Below are 22,897 nucleotides of genomic sequence, written 5' to 3' on the forward strand. Positions count from 1 at the left end.
TTTAACTTAGGGACTCATTGGCTTTGGACTTGCTTCCAATTAACTTAGTGTCTCATTGGCTTCCAGGTAACTAGGGGTCTCTTCTTTGTAGACTTACTTCTAGGTAATTTGGGGTCTCATTGGCATTATGGATTTGTTTCCATGTAACAAGCGACTTATTGGCTTTATGGACTTAATTCCAGGTAACCATGGGTCTTGTTGGAATATTGGACTTGCTTTCAGATAACTCAGGGGGCTCATCAGCTTTGTGGATGAAGGAAGAGCTGAATTATTACTGTCTTATTAATTTACGTATTTATTTCTTTTTCTAAAAATATTCATTTTAACGGTATGCTTCCCAAGATATTCAGTTTTAAAATCATTCTCTGGTATAAAGAATTGTCTTTAAAATTTGTGGGGTTTTTTACAGGATGCAGAAGCATTTACTTAGAAACTTGCTCTTTAGAAAAGGCAATATGAATTATGAGGATGAGTTATCATTGATGAGTACAATTATGAGTAAAATCCATGCATAATTATTGACTGAGCTTGACAAAACTTTAATGACCCTATTTTGGTTCAAATGTTTATCAAGCTTGGTAAATATGTTTATATCAAGATGTATAATGTGGTTTATTTTATGAACAAGATCTGGGCATGCTAATGATGTGATATTGCATATGATTGGGTAAGCTTCTCGCTACTTGAGAAGCCATATTTGTGACTTGCTTTTAATGAAACTTGGTAAAAAGGCTAATAAGATCATGATGTTGGATGCTTTTTCTTAATCATGAACAAGACCAATCATATTTATGAGGTGATCTTGCATATGATTAGCTGCTGTTTTTACCAATTGAAAGACTGTAATTTTAAAAGGATTTTGATGAAACTTGGCAGATAGTCCTATGTCTTCATGATCTTGGTTGAGTAAGACTAGGATATAATTTTGCTAGGATTTTGATGAAACTTGGTAAGTTGGACTATGCCATTATGTTTAGAGCAAGAGACTGTACCTGATATGTCATTATCTTAGAGCAAGAGACTGTACCTATTATGCCATTATCTTAGAGTAAGAGACTGTACCTATTATGCCATTATCTTAGAGCAAGAGACTGTACCTGATATGTCATTATCTTAGAGCAAGAGACTGTACCTATTATGCCATTATCTTAGAGCAAGAGACTGTGCCTATATGCCATTATGTTTAGAGCAAGAGACTGTACCTGATATGCCATTATCTTAGAGTAAGAGACTGTACCTATTATGCCATTATCTTAGAGCAAGAGACTGTACCTGATATGCCATTATCTTAGAGCAAGAGACTGTACCTATTATGCCATTATCTTAGAGCAAGAGACTGTACCTGATATGCCATTATCTCTAGAGCAAGAGACTGTACCTATGTGCCATTATCTTAGAACAAGAGACTGTACCTGTTAACTGGTGCCTAGGCATTGATGACTGTAGCTGATGTTTTGGTATTGTGCAGACAGTTGTTGATATTTAGGTATTGGTGAGGACAATAGCAGGTGTCTATGTATTGGTGAGGACAATAGCTAATGTTTAGGTATTAGTGAGGACAGTTGTTGATAGGTATTAGTGTGGACAGTTGTTGATATGAAGGTATTGTTGAGGACAATAGTTGGTGTCTGTATATTGGTGAGGACAGTAGTGGGTGTATGTATTGGTGAGGAAAATAATTGGTGTCTAGGTATTGATGAGGACAATAATTGGTGTCTAGGTATTGATGAGGACAATAACTGATGTCTAGGTATTGATGAGGACAATAACTGATGTCTAGGTATTGGTGAGAACAAAACAATAACTGATGTGTAGGTATTGATGAGGACAATAACAGATGTCTAGATATTGATGAGGACAATAACTGATGTCTAGGTATTGGTGAGAACAATAACTGATGTCTAGGTATTGATGAGGACAATAACAGATGTCTAGATATTGATGAGGACAATAACTGATGTCTAGGTATTGGTGAGGACAATAATTGGTGTCTAGGTATTGATGAGGACAATAACTGATGTCTAGGTATTGGTGAGGGCAGCAACTGATGTCTGGGTACTGATGAGGAAAATAATGGGTGTCTAGGTATTGATGAGGACAATAACCGATGTCTAGATATTGATGAGGACAATAACTGATGTCTAGGTATTGATGAGGACAATAATTGGTGTCTAGATATTGATGAGGACAATAATTGATGTCTAGGTATTGGTGAGGGCAATAACTGATGTCTAGGTATTGATGAGGACAATAACTGATGTCTGGGTACTGATGAGGACAATAACTGATGTCTAGGTATTGGTGAGAAAAGTTATAACTCTTGATGATGTGTAGTAAATATCTCATTATTTTCCTCCAGAATATTTCCTTTGTAATGGAAGCTTCTGTAAAGCTGTCATTGAAATTGGTGTGGTATTTTGTGACGGTAAATATTGGCAACTTTTCATGACCTAACTACTACATGTACCTCAAAATCTGAAGAAAATGGTAACATAACAGTCAGAATTTAAATATTTTTTGTTGTAAAATTTGGTTCATATTTGTCATACAGAATATTTTGTTTCTACATCTGTTAATAAGTGTGTCTTGTCCTTGCAGGTTACAGAGAAGAATGGTGGCTGCCGTCAGGACATTCGATTACCTGGTGTGGCATCAGTGCTGAAGAGTGGGAGAGCCAGTCATCAAAGCTATGGTAACCTGCACTCCACACAACAGTTGCAACTGCATCCTGATGGAAAGGGAAACTTAAGAGTTGATTTTGAAGATGATGAAGAGATGGACGTTATTGAAGGTGGGTCAATCATGTAAGTTTTCACTTTACTTGATTTGTCTGGTTCACATAACTTTAGCAAGTAAAAAGCTTTCAGTTTTTTTATGGTTTTGTTTCTTTTCCTTTTTGACATAGTTATGGTCTCTGATCTTGCAGTTTCATTTCTTGTCTATTAGTCTCTCAGATGCCATAATTTAGCATCGGATTTTGCTAGTCTTTTTTTAATGTTGATGAGCCTTTGCAATCTTTACCACTGCAGAAATCCCCAAAATTAAACAACACAAATTTTCAGTGTACAGTAGTCAATACCTAGTACAATGTATAGTAGTCAGTGCCTAGTCATTCGCAAAAAGTGCTTCAAGAATAAGTTTCTCCATTGTTTTGGACTGGGCATTCAGTCAGCGAAGGTCAGAGAGAGAGCCATCCAGTCTTTACTTTATGTACACTTCTTTCTGGAGATCACGTTTAGCATGGTTCAGGACACATGTAAAGAATAGGTTGAATAATACTGGGGTGAGAATGAACCCTACTTCATGCCATTAGAAACGTTGAATGGCTTGGAGACTTTACTTTATACTTTATTGTCTATTATTATACTTCATACTCTATTACCTCTAGTTATACTTCATCCTTTGTTGTCTATTATTATATTTCATACTCTGTTGTCTTTTGTTATACTTCATGCTTTATTGTCTATTATTATACTTCATATTCTATTGTCTCTTGTTATTGTTGTTGTGGGGTTTAACGCCATTTTTCAGCACGATAGGCTATACATGGCGGCCAGTATTAATGGTGGAGGAAGAACCCGGAAAACCCCGGAAAGAACCACCGACCCACGAGAAGCTACTGGCAAGCTTTCTCACATGCCCACATTGGCTGAATCTTAGACTCGAACCGGTCTCTTGTTATACTTCATACTTTATTGTCTCTTGTTATACTTCATACTTCATTGTCTCTTGTTGTACTTCATACTCTATTGTTTCTTTTTATGCTTCATGCTTTATTGTCTGTTATTATACTTCATACTCTATTGTCTCCTGTTATACTTTATACTCTATTGTCTCTTGTTATACTTCATACTCTATTGTTTCTTTTTATACTTCATACTTTATTGTCTATTATTATACTTCAGACTCTGTTGTCTCTAGCTATTGTTCATACTCTATTACTCTTATTATGGGGCCCTGAGTGGCCGAGTGGTCTAAAGTGCTCACCATTACGGATCACCGGCATCTCACCTCTGCCTGTGTGGGTTCGAGTCTCAGGCTTGACCAATGTGAGTATGTGAGAAAGCTTGCCAGTAGCTTCCTGTGGGTCAGTGGTTCTTTCCAGGGTTTTTCCTGGTTATTCCTCCACCATTTATACTGGCTGCCATGTATAGCCTATCTTATGCTGTAAAATGACATTATACCCTATAGCAACAACAACCTTTTATTATATTTCATACTCTATTGTCCCATATTATACTTCAAAACATGGGGTGCATAGTAGTTTAACAAATTATTTATGCAAATTAATCATCATATGAGCATACCAATATCCATGCTGGATGGTAGGCCCATCTCCAACTTTTTCCAAACTTTTTATACATTAAATTTTAAAAAGCTTATTTCTTTTCAGTAATAAACACCCCTTTCCCATTTTCAACAAATAAATAATGCAGCACCCAAATATTAACAGCCTAAGTAGACCTGTCATTGCTTTATGTTACTTATTCAGACCTGTCATTGCTTGATGTTCCTAAATCAGACCTGTCATTGCTTGATGTTTCTGATTCAGACCTGTCATTGCTTGATGTTCCTGATTCAGACCTGTCATTGCTTGATGTTCCTGAATCAGACCTGTCATTGCTTGATGTTCCTGAATCAGACCTGTCATTGCTTGATGTTTCTGATTCAGACCAGTCATTGCTTTATGTTCCTGATTCAGACCTGTCATTGCTTGATGTTCCTGATTCAGACCTGTCATTGCTTGATGTTCCTGATTCAGACCTGTCATTGCTTGATGTACCTGATTCAGACCTGTCATTGCTTAATGTTCCTGATTTAGACCTGTCATTGCTTGATGTTCCTGATTTAGACCTGTCATTGCTTGATGTTCCTGATTCAGACCTGTCATTGCTTGATGTTCATGATTCAGACCTGTCATTGCTTGATGTTCCTGATTTCATTCTGTCATTACTTGATATTTCTGATTCAGACCTGTCATTGGTTGATGTTGCTGATTCAGACCTGTCATTGGTTAATGTTCCTGATTCAGACCTGTCATTGTTTGATGTTCCTGATTCAGACCTGTCATTGCTTGATGTTCCTGATTTAGACCTGTCACTGCTTTGTGTTCCAGATTCAGACCTGTCATTGCTTGATGTTCCTGATTCAGACCTGTCATTGCTTGATGTTCCTGATTTAGACCTGTCATTGTTTGATGTTCCTGATTCAGACCTGTCATTGCTTGATGTTCCTGATTTAGACCTGTCATTACTTGATGTTCCTGATTTAGACCTGTCATTGCTTGATGTTCCTGATTCAGACCTGTCATTGCTTGATGTTCCTGATTCAGACCTGTCATTGCTTGATGTTCCTGATTTAGACCTGTCATTATTTGATGTTCCTGATTCAGACCTGTAATTGTTTAATGTTACTGATTCAGACCTGTCATTGTTTAATGTTCCTGATTCAGACCTGTCATTGCTCGATGTTCCTGATTCGGATCTGTCACTGTTTAATGTTACTGATTCAGACCTGTTGTTGTTTAATGTTACTGATTCAGACCTGTCATTGTTTAATGTTACTGATTCAGACCTGTCATTGTTTGATGTTCCTGATTCAGACCTGTCATTGTTTAATATTACTGATTCAGACCTGTCATTGTTTGATGTTCCTGATTCAGACCTGTCATTGTTTAATGTTCCTTATTCAGACCTGTCGTTCTTTGATGTTCCTCATTCAGACCTGTCATTATTTCATGTTCTAGCAGACCATGACTCAGTCCGAGCACACAAATTGTACTGCAGAGCCAAATTCTAATTGAAATCTCTCAATGTTCTTAAAATCATCTTTGAAGTTTGAAAAGTGTGTCCATTAAAAATAAGATAATAGAACAAAATTCATGATTCTAACTTCATTTTCAGTGAATTTATTTTTTTAAAAAGAAACGAATCTTAATAGATTTGAGCATGAGTTAATTTTTTGCACTCAGATATTTTTCATAACTTTGGGGTCAGGTTTGGACAGTTTCAATACTTAGGGCACCTGGCTGGGACAGTTTCATAACTTTGAGGCCTGGCTTGGACAGTTTCATAACTTAGGGCACCTGGTTGGGACAGTTTTATAACTTTGAGGCCTGGCTTGGACAGTTTCATAACTTTGAGGCCTGGCTTGGACAGCTTTATAGCTTTGAGGCCTGGCTTGGACAGTTTCATAACATTGAGGCCTGGCTTGGACAGTTTCATAACTTTGAGATCTGGCTTGGACAGCTTTATAGCTTTGAGGCCTGGCCTGGACAGTTTTATAACTTTAAGGCCTGGCTTGGACAGCTTTGTAACTTTGGGGCCAGGTTCTTGATAGTTTTGTAACTTTAAGTCATGGCTAACTTTCAAGCACAGGCCTGGCTTGAACACCTTCCTAATTTTGGGGGGCTGACTCATTATTCATTTGAATCTTGGGTCAAACAATCATTGTAGACCCTGATGTGTTGGTACATTAAGCGATTGCAGTTTACAATTTGGTGTCACACATAGGTAGGTAATTCCCACATTTTGCACCATACATGATGGCTCCCTTTGGAGGTGTATAAATGTTGCATATTTTGTGGATAAATCAGTTTATAGAACTGATTCTAAAATAATTGATTAAGTCCCAGCCCAGTCATTAAGTTGACAATATTCATTAAGTTGACAGTATTCATTAAGGTCCAGACAAGTCATTAAGTTCACAATATTCATTAAGGCCCTGACCAGTCATTAAGATCATTGTTAAAAACATCAGTAATTATTATCAGAAATTTGATTTTATGCTTGCATGTATGTGTATGTTGATTTGAATGCATGTGTGCATGAAATTATACAGGAGAAAGTGTGACAGAAATTTTTTTGAAATTATTGGTCTACAGACTTCATGAATTTGAATGATTAAAACTGGTGGCAAGAAATGGCTGATCCAGACCTTTACATTGTGATAAATGGAGTTTAATTTCCCACTTTACATTATGATAGTTAGATAAAGAAAATTTCTCCTCAAAACCACCCTTACTCTGTATAAATCAGTAAAACCACTCTGGCTTTGTTTAAATTGGTAAAATCCACCCTGATTTGGCATAAATCAGTAAAAACCACCCTGACTCAGTATAAATTGGTGAAAGCCACCCTAGCTCTGTATAAATCTGTTAGAACCACCCTGTCTTGGTTGAAATTAGTGCAAACCATGCAGACTTGGTATAAATCAGTAGTGATCACCAGACTTAAAAGCTACAAAAATAATTAATTTGAAAGTGACAGTCACCATGAAAGAAAATCAAATGCTGTTAACACAGAGCTCAGTAGTACCAGTAGAATGTTACACTGATCCAGGGATAGATAATTCTAGGTAGGACCTACAAGTCCCACTGCTGTGATCCAGGGGTACATGATTCTTGGTAGTACCTTTAGTCCTACTGATCCAGGGGTACACAATTATAGGAGGTACCTGTAGCCCCCTTCATTGATCTATGGGTACACAATGCTAGGTAGTACCTCTAGTCCACCTACATTGATCCAAGGGTACACAATTCAGGGAAGTACCATTGGTCCCATTACATTGATCCAGGGGTACTCACTACCAGGTAGTACCTTTAGCCCACTACACTGATCCAGGGGTACTCACTACTAGGCAATGCCTGTTGCCCACTACACTGATCCAGGGGTACTCACTACTAGGCAATGCCTGTTGCCCACTACACTGATCCAGGAGTACTCACTACTAGGCAATGCCTGTTGCCCACTACACTGATCCAGGGGTACTCACTACTAGGCAATGCCTGTTGCCCACTACACTGATCCAGGGGTACTCACTACTAGGCAATGCCTGTTGCCCACTACACTGATCCATGGGTACTCACTACTCACCACTGCATTGATGGAGGGGTCCTGATGTACCACAATAGCATTGTCCAGGACTCCTTTGAATAATATTTTAGTCTAAATAGCACTGTTTTGCTCCAGTGAATAATCAAACAAATGCTTCCTCTCAAATTGTATCTAAATACAGCATTAAATACATCTGTAGATTGATATTAACATAAGAACATATGAAATAAGAATCAGAATTAGGAATTAAATAATTGCTCAGTTCTCTTCTTATGTACATCTCCAAAAGTCTGTTATGACTATATGTCAGAATATACCCCATATGACAAACCTTACTACTCAGTATAATATTTCACAATACCCACTCACATGACCTATGTCATAAAATAAACCAACTGACTGAACCATCCATTGGGAAATGACTTAATTTTTTTAAGAACCCACCTGACCTCACTAGTCGCTCTTAACTTTTGAACAGGTTCAATATATAGGTTGAATTTAACTTGTAAACACCTATTTATATCTCATTATCTTTGAAACAGAATATACTCCCCTGAACAAAAAATTAGATATATTATATCTTGTTTATTGATGATCACTACAATTTACAGTCATGGACAAAAATCACACACTATATAGACACAGTCATGTACCAAAAGTTATGCAGAAATATAGATACAGTCATGTACCAAAGGTTACACAGAAATATAAATAGTCATGTACCAAAGGTTACACAGAAATATAAATAGTCATGTACCAAAGGTTACACAGAAATATAGATACAGTCATGTACCAAAGGTTACACAGAAATATAAATAGTCATGTACCAAAGGTTACACAGAAATATAAAGTCATGTACCAAAAGTTACACAGAAATATAGATAGTCATGTACCAAACGATACACAGAAATATAGATAGTCATGTACCGAAAGTTACACAGAAATATAGATACAGTCATATACAGATGTTACACAGAAATATAGATACATTCATGTACCAAAGATTACACAGAAATATATATACCGCTTCAGTGGCCTAGTGGTTAGAGCATCTGCCTCAGAAGCGGTAGGTCATGGGTTCAATCCCCAGTCGAGTCATAACAGAGACTTACAAGAATGATTAAGAGGTTAGTGTTAGGACTGGTCAGCCTGGTGTCAGGATAATGTGACTGGGTGGGACATGATGCTACATGTCTGCAGCATGATGCCCCAATGCTAGACATCACTATAAACTGCCACACTGCAGACATCGTAGCGATAAGACTGAAAAATTGTTAAAACTAAAAATCCTAATCACACACTTCAGAAATATAGGTACGTTACACAGAAATATAGATACAGTCATGTACCAAAGATTACACAAAAATATAAAGTCATGTACCAAAGGTTACACAGAAATATAGATAAAGTCATGTACCAAAGGTTACACAGAAATATAGATACAGTCATGTACCAAAGATTACACAGAAATATACAGTCATGTACCAAAGGTTACATAGAAATATAGATACAGTCATGTACCAAATATTACACAGAAATATAAAGTCACGTACCAAAGGTTACACAGAAATATACAGTCATGTACCAAAGGTTACACAGAAATATAGTCGTGTATCAAAGGTTACACAGAAATATAGATAGTCATGTACCAAAGGCTATGCAAGAGTACAGATATACATAACAATACACAGTTCAGAAGAAGACCAAAATCTTTAAAAAGAAATGGCTGTAGCTGTGTTTCATTGTGACCAGAGTATTGAAACTTTTTAGAGGTAAAGGTCTGATGAGATGAGGCTGTGTTAGACCAGGGTAAGAAGATTTTTGTGTGGCAGAAACTCGAGGAGGAATTGAAACTGAAATGCATGGAATGCAGTTGTCATTCATATGTTAAAATATCTCTACTATGTCTTGGGGTTGTATAATTTTTAATGTGATTAGGATTTTGTCACTCGTTGAAGGGTCATTAATTCAGAAAGTTTCCTAAATATTTTGGATCAGAATTTATGGCCTTTTGTTGCCAAATAATTTCTAAAGTGGTCGGTGAGTGGGAATTCTTCAAACATAATTGTCTTGTGCATGTATCTGGGAGGGCAACTCAGTGGAAAGCCATTTCAGTACTCAGACTCTATTACAGTCTCTAGACATAACATCATTCAGTGGAAAGCCATGCCCAGTATTTTGAATGTCCTTTGACTATTACAGTCTCTAGACATAACATCATTCAGTGGAAAGCCATGCCCAGTATTTTGACTGTCCTTTGACTATTACAGTCTCTAGACATAACATCATTCAGTGGAAAGCCATGCCCAGTATTTTGACTGTCCTTTGACTATTACAGTCTCTAGACATAACATCATTCAGTGGAAAGCCATGCCCAGTATTTTGACTGTCCTTTGACTATTACAGTCTCTAGACATAACATCATTCAGTGGAAAGCCATGCCCAGTATTTTGACTGTCCTTTGACTATTACAGTCACTTGACATAAATATCACTGAAAATGTATTGAGAATAATTAAAACAAAACATACATAAAGGTTGACCAAAATTAAAACTAGAGGGGATGTTTTCAATGGCATCAAAGGATATTTGTCAGTCTGTGGATCAGGCTGTCATGAAATACAGCAATACAAGTCTTGATCAAAGCACTACAGGCTGTCATGAAACACAGTTATAAAAGTCTTCATCAAAGAACTACAGTCTGTCAGGAAAGACAGCTATACAAGTCTTGATCAAAGCACTACAGGCTGTCATTAAAAAAGTTATACAAGTCTTAATCAAAGAACTACAGGCTGTCATGAAAGATAGCTATATAAGTCTTTATCAAAGCACTACAGGCTGTCATGAAAGACAGCTATACAAGTCTTGATCAAAGTACTACAGGTTGTCATAAAAGAGTTATACAAGTCTTGATCAAAGCACTACAGGCTGTCATGAAAGACAGCCATTCAAATCTTCATGAAAACACTACAGACTGTCATGAAAGACAGCTATATAAGTCTTTATCAAAGCACTACAGGCTGTCATGAAAGACAGCTATACAAGTCTTGATCAAAGTACTAAAGGTTGTCATAAAAGACAGCTATATAAGTCTTTATCAAAGCACTACAGGCTGTCATGAAAGACAGCTATTCAAGTCTTAATGAAAACACTACAGATTGTCATGAAAGACAGCTATATAAGTCTTTATCAAAGTACTACAGGCTGTCATGAAAGACAGCTATACAAGTCTTGCTCAAAGTACTACAGGCTGTCATAAAAGACAATTACACAAGTCTTGATCAAAGCGCTACGTCAGGCTGTCATAAAAGACAATTACACAAGTCTTGATCAAAGCACTACAGGCTGTCATGAAAGACAGCTATACAAGTCTTGATCAAAGTACTACGTCAGGCTGTCATAAGTACAGAGATATCAGTTATAAAATACCATTTTCTTTTCAATTTCTTTGATGCTATGGTTTTAATATGCAGCAAAATCAATATTATGTCAACAATATGATGTGTAGTGGCTACTCATTTATGACCTGATATTTTAGGTTTAATGTTGCAATTTCTGTAATTATATAATAAACATGCTTTGTTTATCAATTTGAATATCCACAACTGTGACAAAAGTCCGCCTGAGAACTGTCATGTATGGCCAAGCACTATTAATCAGTGGTTGGTTTAATGAGCTATTTACTGCTACAAGTCAGTAATTGGAGTGTCCTTCCTGATTAGGGCATGTGGCTGGGGCTGATAAGAAAAAATGTCAGTTGTCAATAAAGACATATTGAACTGCTGCTGGGGACTGCATAACCCTAAGAGTTCCAAGAGACTTGAATCTCAATTTTTTCAGATGAAGACTATCAATCTGAATTTCATTAACAATGTTTCCCTGAGTAAGAAAAACAGAAAATGGTGTTTTTTGTAACATTTTAATCCTACAATTTTCATAAGCTTCAAACTTTATATTAATTAACAAGAAAACTGAATTTGCAATTTTTTTAATAATAGAAGCATACATTTTATAGAATGTAAGCATTTGCTTTAAGATTACCAGTATGTTTGGACACAAGGCCTTACCAGCCATATATACCCATATGAACAGCACAGACCCATATATACCCATACGAACAGCACAGACCCATATATACCCTTGTGAACAGCACAGACCCATATATAGCAATATGAACAGCACAGACCCATATATACCCATGGGAACAGCACAGACCCATATATACCCATGGGAACAGCACATACCCATATATACCAATATGAACAGCACATACCCATATGTATCCATGGGAACAGCACAGACTGATATATTATCCATATGAACAGCACAGATCCATATGTACCCATGGGAACAGCACAGACTGATATATACCCATATGAACAGCACAGATCCATATGTACCCATGGGAACAGCACAGACTGATATATACCCTTATGAACAGCACAGACCCATATGTACCCATGAAAAAAGCACAGACTGATATATACCAATATGTACAGCACAGATTCCATACATACCCATATGAACAACACAGATTCCATATATACCAATGTGAACAGCACAGAGCCATATATACCCATATGAACAGCACAGACCCATATACACCCATGGGAACAGCACAGACTGATATATACCTATATGAACAGCACAGAGCCATATATACCCATATGAACAGCACAGACCCATGTGTACCCATGAAAACAACACAGACTGATATATACCCATATGAACAGCACAGACCCATATATAGCAATATGAACAGCACAGACCCATATATACCCATGGGAACAGCACAGACTCATATATATCCATGGGAACAGCAGAGAACCATATATACCAATATGAACAGCACAGACCTTTATATAACCATGGGAACAGCACAGACTGATATATTATCCATATGAACAGCACAGATCTATATGTACCCATGGAACAGCACAGACTGATATATACCCATATGAACAGCACAGACCGATATGTACCCATGAAAGCAGCACAGACTGATATATTATCCATATGAACAGCACAGACCCATATGTATCCATGGGAACAGCACAGACTGATATATACCCATTTGAACAGCACAGACCCATATATAATAATAATAATAATAATGAGGACTTTGTATAGCGCCTAATCTTTAGAAGCTCTAAGTGCTTTACAACATTAGATAACACCTACAAGATAAAAAACATATAATAATATTATTACAAAAACAAACACCATGAAATTAGAAAAACATTAAAAAATAAAAAAACATGCTGAGAATATTTTAGGTAGGAAACATTATTAGGTCTTTAAGTTTGTTCTTGCAGTCGAAATAAGTGAGTTTTGAGAGCCCTCTTGAATGTGATCACTGTGTCCCTGTGTCTAAGTTCAGTGGGCAATTCATTCGATGTTGCTGGGCCCTGGTATGCAAAAGAACGCTGTCCATATGACTCTGTTTTCATAATGGGAATAATGAGTATACAATTGTCAGAAGAGGAGCGTAAGTATCTTGCTGGCGTGTACACATGGGTGAGATCGGATAGGTATATTGGACTAGAGTCTGACAGTGAAAGGTAGCACAGAGAACAAATTTTGTTTCATTCTGGATCGAATGGATAGCCAGTGTAGGGTGCAGAGCAGTGGGGAGGTGTGCTGTGATCGTGGTACTCTTAAGTATGATCTGAGCAGCTGTGTTTTGAACTTTTTGAAGTTTCTGGAGTAGATATTGAGATGAACCAGACAGAATTGAGTTACAGTAGTCCAGTCTTGAAAGATCTAATGTACACACAAGTGTTTTAGTGGCATCAATTGAAAGATATTTGCGAATTGAGCTGATGCGTCTCAGCTCAAGATATGCAGCCTTGCATATGTTCATGACATGTTGGTGCATTGTGAGAGTACTGTCCAGAGTAACACCTAGGTTTCATACTGATTGTGTGAATTTAATGTTGGTGTTGCTGATATTTATTGTTTGAGGTAAAGGATGTGACTGAGAAAGTCTTTGTGTTGTGATCAGAATGGCCTCAGTTTTATCATCATTCATCTGCAGCTTGTTACATGTCATCCATGATTTCACATCAGAAATGCACCTCTCTACACCTTGGATGGTAGCATCAACTTCAGTTGGGTGGCTAGATTTGTATATTTGGGTGTCATCAGCGTACAGTTGGTGAGACACTAGATGATGATCTATGACACTTGAGAGCGACTGAGTGTACAGAATGAAGAGAACAGGTCCAAGAACAGATCCCTGTGGAACACCACAACATAGATCAACTGGGCTGGAGTGTATTCCATTTGCAGATACAATTTGTGTCCTGTTGACCAAGTAGGACTTGAACCACAGTAAGGCTGTATCATGAATGCCAAATACATGCTGGAGATGGTGAAGTAATATATCATGGTCTGTTGTGTCAAATGCTGCAGACAAATCAAGGATGGTGAGGACTGTAATCTTTCTGCTATCCAACGCAGAGAGAATGTCATTATCTACTTTTAGAAGAGTAGTTTCAGTACTGTGGCAAGGGCGATATGCAGATTGTACATTGCTAAAAAGGCTGTTTGAATTCAGATGAGATACAAGCTGGGATAGAACAACCTTTTCTAAGATTTTTTATATGAATGGGAGATTAGAAACTGGGCGGTAGTTCTTTAAATCGTTATGGTCTAGTGTTGGTTTCTTCAGCAGAGGCTTTACAATGGCAGTTTTGAAAAATGATGGGAATTCCCCGGATAAGAGAGAGGTATTAATAACATCAGTTAGTGAAGGCAGTACTGGATCTAAGCACTCAAGCAGCAGTGATGTTGGAATTGGATCAAGTTCATATGACTTTGGTGCACTCTTCATCAGGATTGTACGTACGAAATCCATAGAGACAGGTTCAAATGCTGCTAATGGTTGCCACTCAAATTCTGTATCCCACCTGTATGGTGACGACGAGTCAATTGAAATTATGGTGTCAAGCTTATCTCTAATAATTTGTACTTTGTCACAGAAGAAATTTGCAAACATGTCTGGAAGGTCGACTGGAGAGAAGGTAGTTGGAAGTGGTGTTGATTTGTTCCTTGACATTAGTTTGTTAGTAATCTCGAAACGCTCTTTGCAGCTGGATCTTTCCATGATTTTAGTAGTGTATTGGGCTGATTTCGCTGCATTGACTATATTTGTGACATTCTTCTTAGCGGCTTCATAGATTTGCTTATGAATAGTGAGTCTGGTGGAAAGCCAGAGCCTCTCAGCGTTACAGCGGTCTCTTTTAGCAGTGCGAAGCTGGTCTCTAACACTGCTATACCATGGAGAACACTTTTGAATTGATACTCTGCACTTGGTAGCTGGGGCATGTTTGTCAAGCAATGAATGCAGGCTGTTATCAAGTTGTTCTGCAGTAGGAGGTAAGCAAGTTGTTAGGTTAGCTTGGATGTTATGCATTAGTTTGGTTCTATTTATCATACGGAGGTTTCTCTTAGTAGCAGATAAAGGTGGAGGGTTAGGGACTGATACGTCAAGATAGCATATAATGCAGAGGTGATCTGATGCAAGGTCATGGGATACCAGTGAGGACCGTGAAATGTCATCATCAGGTCTATGAAGAATCCAGTCAAAAATGTGACCATGTTTATGGGTGGGTTGGTTAACTGACTGAGGTTGAAAACATTAATGGAGTTTTGATGTATTTGAGTTTCCGGGACAGTCAAAGTGAAAGTAGAAATCTCCAAGAATAATCAGGTTGCCACCTATCGAATTTCCATAGTCCAGGAGATTCAGAAACTGCTCGAAAAAGAGAGAGTCAGCCAGCTTGTTTTTTCTACTAGGAGGAGGGCGGTATAGGCAGAAAAAATGGACTGACCTTTACTCCACTTTGAGTGTGGTTTGGACTAGTTCAAACAATGTGTGGTCGAAACTGAATGTTGTGGTGTAGTTAAGACATTTTATCATGGAGTTAAATACCCATGAAAACAGCATAGACTGATATATACCCATATGAACAGCACAGACCCATATATAGCAGTATGAACAGCACAGACCCATATATACCCATGAAAACAGCACAGACTGATATATACCCATATGAACAGCACTTACCCATATAAACTGATACATTATTTAAATATTCTGAATATTTTCAACATTTATTTTCAGGATTATTGACAAAAAATATTTCAAATGAGAAATTGTGTGATGTTTTGTGTGGCAATTTAGGAGTGTGTGTGATTTGGATTTTTAACATAGTTTTTAACAATTTGAATCATATTGCTATGATGTCTGCAGTGTGTCAGTTAATAGTGATGTCTAGCACTGAAGCATCATTCTGCAGACATATGGCATCCTGTTTCACCTAGTTACATTATCCTGACATCAGCCTGACCAGTCCTAACATTAACCTGTCAACAATGAGTGCCAACTAAGGCAGCTGCTAGTACCATTTTTATAAGTCATTGGTATGACTCATCAGGGGTTTGAACCCATGACTTCCAACATCAGAGATGGATGCTTTAACCACTTAGGCTACCAGAATGGTCACCATTTAGGAGAGAATTTGTGTGGCCTTTATAAGAGAGAATTTTTGTAGCCTTTGTAGGAGAGAATTTGTGTGGCCTTTGTAGGAGAGAATTTGTGTGGCCTTTATAAGAGAGAATTTTTGTAGCCTTTATAAGAGAGAATTTTTGTAGCCTTTGTAGGAGAGAATTTGTGTGGCCTTTGTAGGAGAGAATTTGTGTGGCCTTTATAGGAGAGAATTTGTGTGGCCTTTATAAGAGAGAATTTTTGTAGCCCATTTAGGAGAGAAATTGTGTGGCCTTTGTAGGAGAGAATTTTTGTAGCCTTTATAAGAGAGAATTTCTGTAGCCTTTGTAGGAGAGAATTTGTGTGGCCTTTATAAGAGAGAATTTGTGTGGCCTTTGTAGGAGAGAATTTTATTAGCCTTTATAAGAGAGAATTTGTGTGGCCTTTGTAAGAGAGAATTTGTGTGGCCTTTATAAGAGAGAATTTTTGTAGCCTTTGTAGGAGAGAATTTGTGTGGCCTTTATAAGAGAGAATTTGTGTGGTCTTTATAAGAGAGAATTTTTGTAGCCTTTGTAGGAGAGAATTTGTGTGGCCTTTATAAGAGAGAATTTTTGTAGCCTTTGTAGGAGAGAATTTGTGTGGCCTTTATAAGAGAGAATTTTTGTAGCCTTTGTAGGAGAGAATTTGTGTGGCCTTTGTAGGAGAGAATTTGTTTGGCCTTTATAGGAGAGAAATTGTGTGGCCTTTGTAGGAGAGAATTTGTGTGGTCTTTATAAGAGAGAATTTTTGTAGCCTTTGTAGGAGAGAATTTGTGTGGCCTTTGTAGGAGAGAATTTGTTTGGCCTTTATAGGAGAGAAATTGTGTGGCCTTTGTAGGAGAGAATTTGTGTGGTCTTTATAAGAGAGAATTTTTGTAGCCTTTGTAGGAGAGAATTTGTGTGGCCTTTGTAGGAGAGAATTTGTTTGGCCTTTATAGGAGAGAAATTGTGTGGCCTTTGTAGGAGAGAATTTGTGTGGCCTTTATAAGAGAGAATTTTTGTAGCCTTTGTAGGAGAGAATTTGTGTGGCCTTTGTAGGAGAGAATTTGTTTGGCCTTTATAGGAGAGAAATTGTGTGGCCTTTGTAGGAGAGAATTTGTGTGGTCTTTATAGGAGAGAATTTGTTAGGCCTTTATAGGAGAGAATTTAATAGCCTTTGTAGGAGAGAATTTTTGTAGCCTTTATAGGAGAGAATTTGTGTGGCCTTTGTAGGAGAGAATTTGTGTGGCCTTTGTAGGAGAGAATTTGTTTGGCCTTTATAGGAGAGAAATTGTGTGGCCTTTGTAGGAGAGAATTTGTGTGGTCTTTATAGGAGAGAATTTGTTAGGCCTTTATAGGAGAGAATTTTAGTAGCCTTTGTATGAGAGAATTTTTGTAGCCTTTATAGGAGATAATTTTTGTGGCCTTTATAGTAGAAAATTTGTTAGGCCTTTATAGGAGAGAATTTTTGTGGTGTTTGTAGGAGAGAAATTGTGTGGCCTTTGTAGGAGAGAATTTGTGTGGTCTTTAGAGGAGAGAATTTGTTAGGCCTTTATAGGAGAGAATTTTAATAGCCTTTGTAGGAGAAAATTTTTGTGGCCTTTATAGGAGATAATTTTTGTGGCCTTTATAGTAGAGAATTTGTTAGGCCTTTATAGGAGAGAATTTTTGTGGCGTTTGTAGGAGAGAATTTTTGTGGCGTTTGTAGGAGAGAATTTTTGTGGCCTTTATAAGAGTAAATTTGTGTGGCCTTTATAGGAGCATTTTCAGAAAACAGTCTGTAGAGTATGGTATCTCAGAGAAAATGCAACTGGAATAGTTTTGCTCAAGATTAAACACTTGCAAGTTTAAAGAGAAGGTATTCCCAGTATTTTGGTCCTTAGTAATCCCAGCAATAAAAATAAGAGTGTAAAGAACTTACAGATTTCTATATTTTGATATTGGGGTTAGTTTGGGTTAGATAATGCAAAGCTGGACATCCATCTCTCAGAAGTTTTGCATGACCAGTGTGATGTCCATCTCTCAGAAGTTTTGCATGACCAGTTTCACTTTCTGAAACATTTACTAATTTTTCTTACATCAATACAAGGAAGCTGCTGAAGCAGCATTTTTGTTCTTTACTGAAAATAATTATAAAACAATGTCTTTATTTGGTTTCTTTTGTATTTCAGAAAATTTAAATTGAGTTTACGTTGTCTCTGTATCCTAAGTTTCCCATGAATATTTCACACCATCCAGCCCCAATGTATGTTTTATGTAGAAAGATGAAATAAACTTGCATGCACAAGTTTTGCCCACTGTGCAAGTATTATTGATGTACCATTCTATTCAGAAGGTACATTATCATATACAATTGAGAAAAAAAGGCCAGCTGTTTAAAAATGTCTTAATTCTTAAAGATTTTCATAGCCTGTAATATTGGTTATGAAAAAAAGAAATATATATATCTGAGGGAGAAAGTGCAGAGTCTAGTTTTGTTCCATTTTTTTCTTCATATCAGAATGGTAGGGCTAATTTGGGTTTGAGAGTATAAAGATAGTAGGGGTTAATTTGGGTTTGAGAGTAAAAAGAAGGTGGGGCTTAATTTGGGTTGGAGACTACATGCTTCTGATATGCACATATAAGTATATTATGCACAGATCATTTGATTGCAAGTCCTGCAAGGTTATTTGAACTTTATGAACTTAAGAGGTAAATTATTAAAAATAAGCTTATACTTTTTGTTTCCTTGGGATTTTCTTTCTCCAAAATTTCATATATTCACTTGCAAAAAGTAGTAATGCCTATATAAAAATTTAATTTTTGTGTTTGTGTCTACACAGTAGACAGTTCACTAAAGAAAGATACTAGTATGAGATCATAAGAATGAGCTACACAGTTCAAAATTTGGGCAATACTGACATGACTTCCTTTCCATACTATATTCATGACTAAGTCTTCAAGGTGCAGATCACAGGTCTGTGTTATAGATGCATATCCTTTCCATACTATATTCATGACTAAGTCTTCAAGGTGCAGATCACAGGTCTGTGTTATAGATACATATCCTTTCCATACTATATTCATGGCTAGGTCTTCAAGGTCCAGATCACAGGTCTGTGTTATAGATGCATATCCTTTCCATACTATATTCATGGCTAACTCTTCAAGGTCCAGATCACAGGTCTGTGTTATAGATGCATATCCTTTCCATACTATATTCATGACTAAGTCTTCAAGGTCCAGATCACAGGTCTGTGTTATAGATGCATATCCTTTCCATACTATATTCATGACTAAGTCTTCAAGGTCCAGATCACAGGTCTGTGTTATAGATGCATATCCTTTCCATACTATATTCATGACTAAGTCTTCAAGGTCCAGATCACAGGTCTGTGTTATAGATGCATATCCTTTCCATACTATATTCATGACTAAGTCTTCAAGGTCCAGATCACAGGTCTGTGTTATAGATGCATATCCTTTCCATACTATATTCATGACTATGTCTTCAAGGTCCAGATCACAGGTCTGTGTTATAGATGCATATCCTTTCCATACTATATTCATGGCTAAGTCTTCATGGTCCAGGTAACAGGTCTGTGTTATAGATGCATATCCTTTCCATACTATATTAATGACTAAGTCTTCAAGGTCCAGATCACAGGTCTGTGTTATAGATGCATATCCTTTCCATACTATATTCATGACTAAGTCTTCAAGGTCCAGATCACAGGTCTGTGTTATAGATACATATCCTTTCCATACTATATTAATGACTAAGTCTTCAAGGTCCCGATCACAGGTCTGTGTTATAGATGCATATCCTTTCCATACTATATTCATGGCTAGGTCTTCAAGGTCCAGATCACAGGTCTGTGTTATAGATGCATATCCTTTCCATACTATATTCATGACTAAGTCTTCAAGGTCCAGATCACAGGTCTGTGTTATAGATACATATCCTTTCCATACTATATTCATGGCTAGGTCTTCAAGGTCCAGATCACAGGTCTGTGTTATAGATGCATATCCTTTCCATACTATATTCATGACTAAGTCTTCAAGGTCCAGATCACAGGTCTGTGTTATAGATGCATATCCTTTCCATACTATATTCATGGCTAAGTCTTCATGGTCCAGGTGACAGGTCTGTGTTATAGATGCATATCCTTTCCATACTATACTCATGACTAAGTCTTCAAGGTCCAGATCACAGGTCTGTGTTATAGATGCATAGCCTTTCCATACTATATTAATGACTAAGTCTTCAAGGTCCAGATCACAGGTCTGTGTTATAGATGCATAGCCTTTCTATACTGTATTCATGACTAAGTCTTCAAGGTCCAGATCACAGGTCTGTGTTATAGATACATATCCTTTCCATACTATATTCATGGCTAGGTCTTCAAGGTCCAGATCACAGGTCTGTGTTATAGATACATATCCTTTCCATACCATATTCATGGCTAAGTCTTCATGGTCCAGGTAACAGGTCTGTGTTATAGATGCATATCCTTTCCATACTATTTTAATGACTAAGTCTTCAAGATCCAGATCACAGGTCTGTGTTCTAGATGCATATCCTTTCCATACTATATTAATGACTAAGTCTTCAAGGTCCAGATCACAGGTCTGTGTTATAGATGCATATCCTTTCCATACTATATTAATGACTAAGTCTTCAAGGTCCAGATCACAGGTCTGTGTTATAGATACATATCCTTTCCATACTATATTCATGGCTAGGTCTTCAAGGTCCAGATCACAGGTCTGTGTTATAGATGCATATCCTTTCCATACTATATTCATGACTAAGTCTTCAAGGTCCAGATCACAGGTCTGTGTTATAGATGCATATCCTTTCCATACTATATTAATGACTAAGTCTTCAAGGTCCAGATCACAGGTCTGTGTTATAGATACATATCCTTTCCATACTATATTAATGACTAAGTCTTCAAGGTCCAGATCACAGGTCTGTGTTATAGATACATGTCCTTTCCATACTATATTAATGACTAAGTCTTCAAGGTCCAGATCACAGGTCTGTGTTATAGATGCATATCCTTTCCATACTATATTAATGACTAAGTCTTCAAGGTCCAGATCACAGGTCTGTGTTATAGATGCATATCCTTTCCATACTATATTCATGACTAAGTCTTCATGGTCCAGGTAACAGGTCTGTGTTATAGATGCATATCCTTTCCATACTATATTAATGACTAAGTCTTCAAGGTCCAGATCACAGGTCTGTGTTATAGATGCATATCCTTTCCATACTATATTCATGACTAAGTCTTCAAGGTCCAGATCACAGGTCTGTGTTATAGATACATATCCTTTCCATACTATATTAATGACTAAGTCTTCAAGGTCCAGATCACAGGTCTGTGTTATAGATGCATATCCTTTCCATACTATATTCATGACTAAGTCTTCAAGGTCCAGATCACAGGTCTGTGTTATAGATGCATATCCTTTCCATACTATATTAATGACTAAGTCTTCAAGGTCCAGATCACAGGTCTGTGTTATAGATGCATACCCTTTCTATACTGTATTAATGACTAAGTCTTCAAGGTCCAGATCACAGGTCTGTGTTATAGATGCATATCCTTTCCATAATATATTCATGACTAAGTCTTCATGTCCAGATCACAGGTCTGTGTTATAGATGCATATCCTTTCCATACTATATTCATGGCTAGGTCTTCATGTCCAGGTAACAGGTCTGTGTTATAGATGCATATCCTTTCCATACTATATTCATGACTAAGTCTTCAAGGTCCAGATCACAGGTCTGTGTTATAGATACATATCCTTTCCATACTATATTCATGGCTAGGTCTTCATGTCCAGGTAACAGGTCTGTGTTATAGATGCATATCCTTTCCATTCTATATTCATGACTGTCTTCAAGGTCCATATAACAGGTCTGTGTTATAGATGCATATCCTTTCTATACTATATTCATGACTAAGTCTTCAAGGTCCAGATCACAGGTCTGTGTTATAGATGCATATCCTTTCCATACTATATTCATGACTAAGTCTTCAAGGTCCAGATCACAGGTCTGTGTTATAGATGCATATCCTTTCCATACTATATTAATGACTAAGTCTTCAAGGTCCAGATCACAGGTCTGTGTTATAGATGCATATCCTTTCCATACTATATTCATGACTAAGTCTTCAAGGTCCAGATCACAGGTCTGTGTTATAGATGCATATCCTTTCCATACTATATTCATGACTAAGTCTTCAAGGTCCAGATCACAGGTCTGTGTTATAGATGCATATCCTTTCCATACTATATTCATGACTATGTCTTCAAGGTCCAGATCACAGGTCTGTGTTATAGATACATATCGTTTCCATACTATATTCATGGCTAGGTCTTCATGTCCATGTAACAGGTCTGTGTTATAGATGCATATCCTTTCCATTCTATATTCATGACTAAGTCTTCAAGGTCCAGATCACAGGTCTGTGTTATAGATGCATATCCTTTCCATACTATATTCATGACTAAGTCTTCAAGGTCCAGATCACAGGTCTGTGTTATAGATGC

General features: G+C 37.2%; 1 protein-coding gene across 5 annotated transcripts in view; it reads left to right on the plus strand.

The window, feature by feature from the left end:
* Positions 1-22,897, plus strand: part of LOC149785973 (popeye domain-containing protein 3-like) — a 98,323-nt gene that overhangs the window by 37,157 nt on the left and 38,269 nt on the right. For 3 of the 5 annotated variants that reach the window (XR_016424849.1, XM_089976234.1, XM_089976233.1), the window contains exon 7: positions 2,599-2,804. Coding sequence is in view for 4 of the 5 variants with exons in the window: in XM_089976234.1 (XP_089832360.1) it covers positions 2,599-2,804 (206 nt within the window). In the remaining variant the exon portion in view is untranslated. The remainder of the gene's footprint in view (positions 1-2,598; positions 2,805-22,897) is intronic. The other 2 variants (XM_089976235.1, XM_089976232.1) reach the window with 1 other exon arrangement.

This window comes from Sinohyriopsis cumingii, chromosome 12 (genome assembly GCF_028554795.1).
Source record: "Sinohyriopsis cumingii isolate HCF-2022 chromosome 12, ASM2855479v2, whole genome shotgun sequence".
Lineage (NCBI taxonomy): Eukaryota > Metazoa > Mollusca > Bivalvia > Unionida > Unionidae > Sinohyriopsis > Sinohyriopsis cumingii.